This window comes from Adiantum capillus-veneris, chromosome 9, assembly GCF_014529385.1.
Source record: "Adiantum capillus-veneris isolate H3 chromosome 9, ASM1452938v2, whole genome shotgun sequence".
Lineage (NCBI taxonomy): Eukaryota > Viridiplantae > Streptophyta > Polypodiopsida > Polypodiales > Pteridaceae > Adiantum > Adiantum capillus-veneris.
In genome coordinates this window covers 161287424-161297858 of record NC_140939.1, presented here as the reverse complement: position 1 = coordinate 161297858, position 10435 = coordinate 161287424, and the positions used below count along the sequence as shown (strand labels likewise).

General features: G+C 39.5%; 1 protein-coding gene across 1 annotated transcript; it reads right to left on the bottom strand.

The window, feature by feature from the left end:
- Positions 1-5880: 5880 nt before the first annotated feature.
- LOC147451486 (uncharacterized) lies at positions 5881-8814 on the bottom strand. The gene is made up of 3 exons (XM_086520944.1): positions 7582-8814; positions 7308-7463; positions 5881-6499 (listed from the first exon to the last, which is right to left on the bottom strand). The coding sequence occupies exons 1-3, from the start codon at positions 8772-8774 to the stop codon at positions 6241-6243; spliced, it is 1608 nt and encodes a 535-aa protein (XP_086377070.1). The 5' UTR covers positions 8775-8814; the 3' UTR covers positions 5881-6240.
- Positions 8815-10435: the final 1621 nt, after the last annotated feature.

The window sequence follows — 10435 nt, the reverse complement described above, 5'->3', positions numbered from 1 at the left end:
TGTTTCGCTCGGCTCAAACATAGAAAAAACAAATGAAGCTTCTTGCTCTTCATGTAGTTCTTCTACAAAAATACAAGCTTAGACACAACCTCCACCTACCATTGTAAAATCCGTACAAACAAGAAAGAATTTGCACCTCCCGTTGTAAGTTCACCACCTACAATAACGTTGTAAATAAAAGCATGGGAGAGTACCTTACCACCCTTGCAATAGATGAAACGCTTAGGGCAATAAAAAACTATTGGTCAAAGTCTTCACCCATTACAACTTGGAACAATTGGTTTCAAAAGGTGACGATCTTGTTCCAAAAGGTATGATCTACCCAAGGAAGGGGGAAGTGTTTGCCGACATCCATCATTACTTTCTCCCCTCTTAACCTTCCTCCCTGACCTCTCAATATTCCAATCCCAGGGAATGTATATATATAGCCCTATACTCAAGAACACAAAAATTAAAAAAGTAAAAGAGCAAGAGCCACCAAACAAAAAGCTGGAAAGCTACAAGTTCTAGTATATGACCCAAATTCATAAAAACACGTTATGCACAAGGACACGACCTTTTGACATGACCCTTATAATATTTGCTCACACTAACCATCATCTATCTGTGTGTACAAATATGGCTAATACATAAGAGTCGTCCACTCCCACCTTGGGTGAGAGGTACCCTCTTTCCTTTTCATAAGTGTTTCACATAGTCTTCCCGGTGCTTGCCTGTGAGTGGGATTTGGTAGATACGCTAGATTGTGAGAAGAATTTTGAGCAACTAGAATGGCTGATATGTCTCTTGACCACGACTGATCCCTACTTAGTAGAGAGCGTCTCTCCAATTGCACAAGCTTACACATTTGACCAAGATGACTATAGACGTCTAGTGACGTTCTTAGTGAACATTTGTGCCTCTAATGATGAGGAAGAGTTACATGATTGCACGGATGGCACGTATGGTCTCACGAATGATGACTTTGTTTTTCTTGACGATGACGACGATAGGGGTTTAGACCTAGGGCTACCCGCCCATCTATTCAATATCTTGTTCCCTTGGCTCTCTAGGGGGGTGCAAATAATAGGTTAGGGTTCCTTATGTTGTTTGATTGTGTTCAATAAAGGTTGGTTCCTCTTATCGCCGCTAATGTGCCTCCTAGAGGTATTCCTTGTGTTTTCTAGTGTGTACAGGAATGCATTGCAGAATTGCAATTTTGACCTTCATGGAATCTTTGTCTCGTTCAACATGAACAGGTGTTTCTTGTCCATTAGCATTGCCCCTTGTCTTTTTTTGCATCCATGTTTGTCTGCTTTAAATGTGATTGGTAGCACAATATTCAACACATTTGCTTAGATTAAACATTAGATTTTATATAATTTTCTGTCATAACCCCTTGTTTAGGTTTAAGAATCAAGCAGTGTGACTAAACTAGTTTAACCGAGTTAGGCGTTAAAGATCTTCTCTTAATACCATGGGAAATGCCTTCCTAATTGTCAAAGGTTACTTTAGGTTCTTAACCGATTTAGGAAGCATTGTGTGCAATGTACTAGGGCTTTCTAGTGGGCTTAGTCCCTATTGACCTTTAGCTTAAGGATTATAAAGGGATTTTACTAATGTGATAAGCTTAGGGAGGGTAACAGTGTGATATGACCCCCCAAAGTTACAAAATTGAAATACTGAAAACGGAAAAAAAAAACAAAAGTACCAAGAATGTAAAATCTTAATTTGATACTTCATTCACATGTATTGCCTATGGTACTAGAGCCCTAGAGGTTCCTAGTGGTGTGGGCGCTTTTCCTTGAAAAGCAAAAAGCCCAAGGCATACAAAATAAGCACACACGTCAAAAATTGAATCAATGTGAAAACACTTTGGGGGGTCAAACAAAGGAAAATTATTCAGGCGATGATTTCATAAGCAATTCCTTTTATTGGAACCTAACCAGAAGGTATTCTAGGTATAGCCTCTAGTCAGGCCTCAAACATGAAATACTTTGCTCTCGTAATTAAACAGCTTAATTGACCAAAGAGAACTGAGAAGTTTACCTATGGTATTAACACTAGAATGGTAACCTAACAGGACATAAAAGTGTCCTTTCAGGGTTTTGGGAAAAATTTCCAAAACCATAGTAGATCCACTCATTTTGAAAAATCCTTTCATGAGCTTATGGTTCAATAACTACTACATATGGTAAAAATGAGAAACTTGTAATTTTTCTCATCCCTTGGTCACTACAAGCCTCCAAAGTTGATGGACCAGTGCATTTTGCCCAAAACAGCAACTTCTTACGGTTGATTGCATATAAATAAGAGTGGAGATTTTTGTAGGACATGAGATAAAATGCCCCGTAAAATTCAATGGGTTGGTGACCAAAACTTATGGTTGCTTTTACCTCACTAAGTTTTTTTTGGGCACAAAAAATAGGTACAAAAAAGTTGCATTTTTGCCATTCTGCGGACCTATCATCAAAGTTTCTATAGTCACGCTCAATACAGATACTATATACATGTTTTCTTAGTTTCCTTTGGGCCTCTGGATTCAAAAGGAGCCATGAAGCATGTCAAAAGGATAATGGATCTCTTACAATTGGAACCTTGGGGGCAATGACAAAGTGCTAAATACAGCAAACATGAAAAAACTGGGTTTAGCATTATGACCTCTAGAAACCCATAGAAACTACTCAATATCTAGTCAAGTTTGCAGTCTATGATTAGATATGTTCACTACCTACAAAATACACACAATTGGCCTAAGAAACTAGCAATATTGAGAAACTTATACTTGCTACTCTAAAATGTATCATATTCTTCAGCAATCAAAAAACTCAACCATCATCATATACTATGCTATATAGCATATTAGGTCCCCCAAAACTCAAGGAAGATTAGCTTTATGTTATACATTACACTTACACAATCAAAATTGAATTTGGATATCAAGAAAGCCACCAAAAAAATCATAAAAGTGCTAATTTTGGCCAAAAACAGGATTATGCAATTCTTGTAAATTGGTCATAACTTTCAATTTTAACACTTAGCTCTCCCTACAAGCATCAAAACATGTTGAGAACTATGAAGGAATAACCTCTAGCCATCTAAACCTCACAAACATGAAGTTTAGAGTGGTATAGTTGCCAAAAATTGAAAAAAAGCCAAAAACAGGACCCGTTTTTTCACACAATTTAGGTTCAAAAATGTTGTGCAAGAGTAAAGTTAATGGTGAGATCGATACTCCAAAAAAAATGCTAAGTTTTTTTCAGATCATAAGGCAACTTTGTGGATATATAGCACCTAGAAATTCATTTTCATACTCTTCAAATAATTCAAGCAAAATGGTCACTTAACAGGACACAAAAGTGTCCAAGGACATAAAAGTGTCCTGTTACCATTCTAGTGTTAATAGCTGATCTCTAGTGTCTCTCAACCGTTAGATTAGCGACCCTAGACTTGTTTATTTCTTGACCTCTACAACTGCTTATGCGTTTGATTATATTACAGTTTAATGTTTATTGCTGACAAATTGTTTAATATTCTATTACCGATCAATTTGTGTGCTTCTTCACTGCATATGATTTTTATTGTATATGAGAATGCAACAACCGTGTCAATTTTGGTTGATTTTGCAGTGCTTGAAGAAGGCTAAGGACATTCAATCTCACATGCTCTTGCACCTCGATGAACGGGCTTCATCTCAATAGCTTCCGAGGATCGAATCTACATCAGGAAGGGGGGCATGTTAACCCTCACGGACACCCTATCACCTTGGACGGACGCCTTATTACTTATTTGAGTCATGGACCGGGCTTGTCGGTCCAATAGGTCTGTAGGTGATCGTCGTTATCTCTTGTGGCATTAAGTACTCTCTTTATTATCATGAGTGTTATAATTGTAATGCAAATAAATATTTGTACCTTGTTTATTTGGATTTAGTGAAATTAGCTGGACATTTTTAGGAATCTATTCCAGGTTGGTAGTTACAGTAGTTCAAATTAGCATGAGACTTCATATCAAAAAACATTGGAAATGAAATGTAAGACTAGAACTAGGAATGGCACTGAACACTAGAATTAGAAATGGAAATAGACACTAGAACTAGGAACTGATACTAGAATGTATATTCAGATCAGATGCATTCGTATCCAACTTAGAAATGGACAAAATGAAAGAAGAGTTGAAAACAACGAAAGAGGCACTGGGGTAGATAAATAAGAAGTTGGTTGGACACAACAAATTCTTGAATTATAGCTTCAACAGCCGAAACACTGCAGAGAAGTGCATTTCTTGACAGGTGGGTTACTTCTAGTTACAACAAGTGATAAAATCACTAGGCCTACCCATAAGTTCTCAAATGATTTTCCATAATAAGAGAGAGAGAGAGAGAGAGAGAGAGAGAGAGAAAGAGAGAGAGAGAGAGAGAGAGAGAGAGAGAGAGAGAGCTCTACATATCTAAGCTCAAGACCATGCTTTAAAAGCTCTACATCCCCAAGCTTTTTTTTAAAACCATAAGCTTAGGGAATTGAAATAGAAAAGCATCCCTAAGCATTAAAGCCCTACTCTCTAGACCCCACTTTAAAAACTCTACATCCCTAAGCTCTAAAATCTAGAGCAATAGACCCTCCTTTATAAAGTTCTACATCCTTAAGTTGTAAACCCCACTTTAAAAGCTCCAGAGTTCTAAGCTCTAAAACCATGAACTTTAGTATACGATGCTTTAAAAGATCTACATCCCTAAGCTTTTTTTTTAAAACCATAAGCTTAGGGAATTGAAATAGAAAAGCATCCCTAACCATTAGATCCCTACGCTCTAGACCCCACTTTAAAAACTCTACATCCCTGAGCTCTAAAATCTAGTCTAGCAATGGACCCCCCTTTCAAAAGTTCTACATCCCTAAGTTGTAAACCCCACTTTAAAAGCTCTAGAGTTCTAAGCTCTAAAAACATGAACTTTAGTATATGGCGTCAACATGCAACACCTTCTGAAAATGAAAAGGTAACTATTGGGGTTTGTGAAGCCATCCATTATGCTAATTTTTTAAGAAGACCATCACTTAACACTTTCCATCAACCTATAAATCACCCAAAAAAAAAGATCATTGTTTGAACCCCATCTCATCTTAATAATTGCCCACTATCTCTATAAATCAATCACACTTTTTTTAATTCTAAAAATAAACACATCAGAACTCGATTTTTAGCCAAAAAATAGGAAGCAACTCTAATGCCTTGTCCTTTGGGCATATCAAAAAGTGGAGAGAGAGGTTGACCACCTTTAAATGGACCAATTATCTGAGAAGTCTATACCCTTATGTGCTCAAAAACCTTTGCAAGGATGCGGTTGTGTCAAAGACCATCATTGTCCTTGAGTGCTCCTCAAAAGATCATAACATATCTCTCAACAACATCCCACATCCACATTAGCATAGCCTGTAGTAATTGCAATCCAGGACACCGTAAGGCCCTGTGCACTAATTGGTCCCTCCATAAACAAATCACACCATCCACATATTCATCAAGGACGTGGCTCCAAAATGAAAAATTTGCTAACACATATACTGCATGCACCCTAGGGTAGACTAAGATAGATAGCACTGCCACCATTAACATGTGTTCGCAAACTACCTTAAATGCCTCTGGTTTGTAGATTTTTCATGTATAAAAGAACCCTTTTTCTATTCAATATGTGTAAATTCCCTTTGATTGGTTCCTTATGCCCATGGAAAACATGTAAAGAGTGGGGTTAAGAAACCCATCCTCTTGAACTCATGCTATATCTACATTTTTACGAGTGAAAATCTTGAGCATGAAAAACAAGATGAACCTTGAAATGTGAGGGCAACTTTTCATAAGCAACAGAACCAGAATAGTCCATCAAACTAGCAAACTATGGAGTCTTTCCCAAGAATAAGATTTGGTAGTTTGTTTAAGAAGAAATTTGATCTTGCACAATTACCATCTTCACGTGGTGCATTTTTCTCCTCATTAAAAACAAGTGGGGGAGAAAGAACAAGCTACCACTACCTTCTTCAATGACCCTAGAAGCGATGTCAAAATAAGTAACAACCCTTGGAAGTTCTTTACAAAATATGTGACTATCGCTTGAGAGAAATGGAAGGGTATCAAATCCCTCAAAACTCACAAAAAGAAATCTACATAAGGTTATTATTTTTAACAAGAGGAAGAAAAGAAAAGTATGTATAAAAAGAGACCTAAATTTGTTCTTTTCACACTTAAGAGAATAGTTACATTCAAGGAGAAGAACTAGTTATTGAGAGGGATGGAATGGGAGCACGATGTGGAAGAAGATGGAGAGGAAGGGCTTTTCTCTGTCTCAAGTGATGCACACTTTTCTTTCTCATCTTCGACCCCATCTCCCGGCATGCGAAACTTGTGCATCATGTTTGGCTTATGGTGAAGGTGAATGCCTTCATAAGTTACAAGGAAAAGGCCCTCCTCCTCTTGACACTTCTCTACTTGCTTCTTCGCACTGCATTTGCCAGTGCTACATCTATAGTAACTCCTGCAGAGCAAATGCATCAATTACAAACTTCAATTAGTAAAGAATTTCAAGTATTGCTGAATATTTATGTATTATACATACATGTTAGTATTGTACACATTTGTGAAGCAAAATTAGACATGGTTTGGGTGCAAGAAATAGAATGTCATTAAGCTCCTTGATGAGGAATGTGAATTAAGGAATGTTATGGGCTCCTGTTAAGGGGAGCCCATTGACCTTTATTCATAATTTTTGAGACAAATTGGAGGAACAAAGAACCAAGCAATATTCGATTTTTTTGAGATGCAACCGCGACGCATCGAACCTAACACAAACTACACTCGTCCCCCCCCCCCCCCCCCCCCTTTTCCTTTCGCCAAAGAGCATTACAAGCACAAAGATAGAAAGAATTTGGCACCATTAGTGAGTGTTCTTGCTTGACGCTACTACCCCAACGCACACATTACATTAAACGTATCAAAGGGAGAATAGGCCGTGGGGACGAGGAGGGGACGAACGAGTATAGAAGTGGCAAAGGGGTCTACCTCAAGCATGGCATGTGAGCAGCCTCTTAACTTCTTAAGTTAAAAGCTGCCAAGATCTTCTAGGCATTTAGGTTGAGAAAGAATGTTCTAGATTAATTCTCTTAAAAATATATATAAAAACGTGGAAGGTGGATGGGGCAGGTGAAAATGGTAAAAAAGCACGTGGTAAGAGACTGAAAGTCTCCCATCTCTTCAAAGTACAATTGAAGACACTCGATTTGAGTCGGTTCTTTTTTAATAAATTATAAGAACCGGATATTACCAGAATCTTGAATTTTTTTTACCTGGGGAAAGGGCTGTTCTTAATGCTTTTTTGGCCGTATTTGCGCCATCTGTAACCATCTCCAAGAGCTTTCTCTTCGCTCTCCACTCTGATGGTGTACTTGGGTTCCTGGCTGCTTCTCTTTTGCAGCTTCAGCCTCCATGCGCTTGTAGTGCTCCTGCAAGCGGCCCAAATATTATGATCAAGAGTGCACGCAGAGAAACGCGCAAAACGCAAAATGCAGGTATAATGGGAAATTCACACACACACACACACACACAATTGTAGCCCCTTACTGGCTATCTTGATGATATTGTGGGGTTTCTCCCTGCGAGAGCAACGCCTTCACATCCAGGAAGGTTGCAATGGGCCGTATATACTGCTTGGAATCAGCTGTGGACGACGGAGTCGGCGGTCCACTCATGCTCTGGTCAGTAAGAGCCAGAGCAGACTCTATGTCCAAAAGCGTGGGGCCAGCCCAGCTCCTGCTTGCCCGCTCCGCCGGGCCGCCCGTAACCGCCTGCTGCCAGCTAGCCCTATCTCCTCCCTCAGCTACCTTGCACCTTTGCCAGCTTTCCCTAGCCCCTACTTCCTGCCAGATGGCCTTAGCCCCACCATCCTGCCAGCTGCCGCCCCTGACACCATCTTGCCAGGCTGTTCTGGTTATTCCATCCTGCCAGCTGGCCCTGACACCACCTTGCAGCAGCCTCTGCTGCCTCCCCTCCACTGCACTCTGCACCTCTTGCCTGGAGGCACCCACATCTGTCCTCTGCTGCCAGCTGGCCCCCGCAAGACAGGAAGCTAAGTGGCTCTTATCATCCCGCCTAGAGGAGGCCGTTCCCACCTCAACAAGTTCCCCCCCTAGTGGGTCCTCATTCCTAGACTCGCCGATCAAATTGGAGCTTGACTCATTGGAGCAGTAGTCCCAATCCAAGCTGTCCCTCTTCAGCGAGGGAAAGGGCTGATCATCGGAGCTCACACGAAGAGACGCATCAGATTGAGCCGTTGACGCCGTGTCATCATCCATCCACAGGAAGTTGAGGACATCTTCAAGATCATGGCAATTGGGGGTGGCACTCATGGGGACATGGTGATCATTACCAGGGAGATGGCTTATATGGGTAGCAGCTTTAATGAGCGAGTAGTCCCCATTAGTCCATTGAGGGAAGCTCTGGGTATGGCTACTGTTGTGATGGTTATCACTCATAAGCATAAAGCCAGAGTGGGCGCCGAGTAGAAGCTGCTCTTGAAAGGCCTGCAAGTCGGGTATGTTGGGCTTCCTTTTCTTGGAAGCTGGAGAGGAAGAGCAGTTATCAGCAGAGAGGAGGTCTAAAGCAGAAGGAAAGCAGAAGCTGGGCTCTGCAAGTGGGGTGCTCATGCAGGTGAAGGCGGTGGTCTGCAGGGTAGCTGAAGATTGCGAGAGGAGAGCGTCCATGGGGGTAGCAAAATTCAACATTTGCACGCAAAAGAAAGAGAGCAACTTCCACATGAGAGCGAAGGTTGCTTATATATTTGTGCGTGTGTGGAGAGAGAGAGAAGGATTGAAAATTTGCAACTTGGCCCCCTTGCAAGAGTCAACCCTCGTCATTTTGTACAAATCCCTTCCATTTTCATGAGCCAAAGCTGCCAAAATGGCCCCGTTCAGTGCAAGCTTGCGACCCAAAAATAGGATAAGATTACAAGACGTGTGTATTTTTTTCTCCATTTTCCAACCTTAGCCCATGGCGGAAGAAAAACAAAACAATAAATAAATAAATATCATCTATGAGATAAGCAACGCCAAAAAACCTAACATTCACCTACTACTTGCCAACGAGTAACAAGTTTTAGTTAACTTTAGACTCTCCAAAGCTTCAAATACCCTTCAAATTTCAAAACCTATTCCTCATGGAAATGTTATCCTTAACGTGTCAAAAAAGGAAACTCTAATGAATCAAAAATAAGAAAGACAATGTACGAACACCTCTCTAGAAAGGAGAGAGGCAAGCCCATCTAAGTGGATACAACATCTACCTTTCATTTAATGTATAAGATAGGCATAGTGAAGAGATTTTTCCAATTTTGCTTCCTAGCATTTGAAGCTCCAATAGAGTACTACTAATAAGACAATGTGAAAATTCATTGTGGGCTACATAAGACTATCAATAAGAATTTTATACTAAGAGGTTTCTTTGTGAGAGAGAAAAATAGAAAGTGACTAGTATTTTAAAACATGTGGTATCACAATAAAACATTCTGTTTTTTTGAAAAAAGTATAACAATGAACTATTTAAATTACAAAATATTTTAAAAGCATAAAAAATAATATTTGACACAATACTCAATGCCCCTCTTCAAAGAAAGAGGTACACAAATGTCAACACCCTCTCACAAGAGCCTAAAAGAAATAATTTAAAAAAATTATCATCATTAGCTTGCCATGTGGCACTAATCCACAAAATTTATCCAATGGTCTAGAGATGCACCCAGAATCCAACCCTTTATTAAGAACTACTTATGTAGTCCAAAAATCCTGCATTTCAATATATTGATGAGCTATATTTTTTGGCTTGTAAAGAATAGGCGAAAAACTACCTCTGAAGAAGTGATTAACTAGGATGTACCAAAAACTCTGGCATTCTTGTAACACCATATAGTCCAAAGCAAATTACTTCCCTCTAGTTATGTGCCAAATACCACACCCAATCCATAAAATTCTCCTAGCATCATCTCTCTCCATGTGAAATATTGAGGATATAGAAAAGAACATCATGAAAAAACAACAAAATCTCTTTATTAGCAAAAATATAGTGAAAAAAAAGGGCGGATACTAATGTCATCCTCATGTACTTTGCATCCATTGCCCATTCCAATCTTTTTCACCTTGTAGCCAGCATTTTAGACTACCTTACATAGCACAATCCATAAAAGGATAGTCTATTTGTTAGTAGGAAAGAAGATGTATCTCCATTGGGACCTGATACAATCAATACTCGACCACCTAGAATTGAGTATTTTTCCAACAAAGAATGAGTGGCATGTGGATGCATTGTTTGTAACAGGAGCTCCTCTTCTAGTAAGATATTGAGGTGACTCCTCTTTAAACAGTTCGATCCTTTGAATTTGTAATTGCACTACTCTAACAGAAATTCTAGTGCAGTTTTAAGGACC

What these genes read in the sequence shown, in the direction of transcription:
- LOC147451486 (XM_086520944.1), bottom strand. Translation starts at nt 8,774, where the DNA reads ATGTGGAAGTTGCTCTCTTTCTTTTGCGTGCAAATGTTGAATTTTGCT. An exon ending in CAATATCATCAAGATAGCCA is followed by an intron (nt 7,464 to 7,581) that starts GTAAGGGGCTAC and finishes GGCCGCTTGCAG; the next exon opens with GAGCACTACAAGCGCATGGA. An exon ending in AAGAACAGCCCTTTCCCCAG is followed by an intron (nt 6,500 to 7,307) that starts GTAAAAAAAATT and finishes TTTGCTCTGCAG; the next exon opens with GAGTTACTATAGATGTAGCA.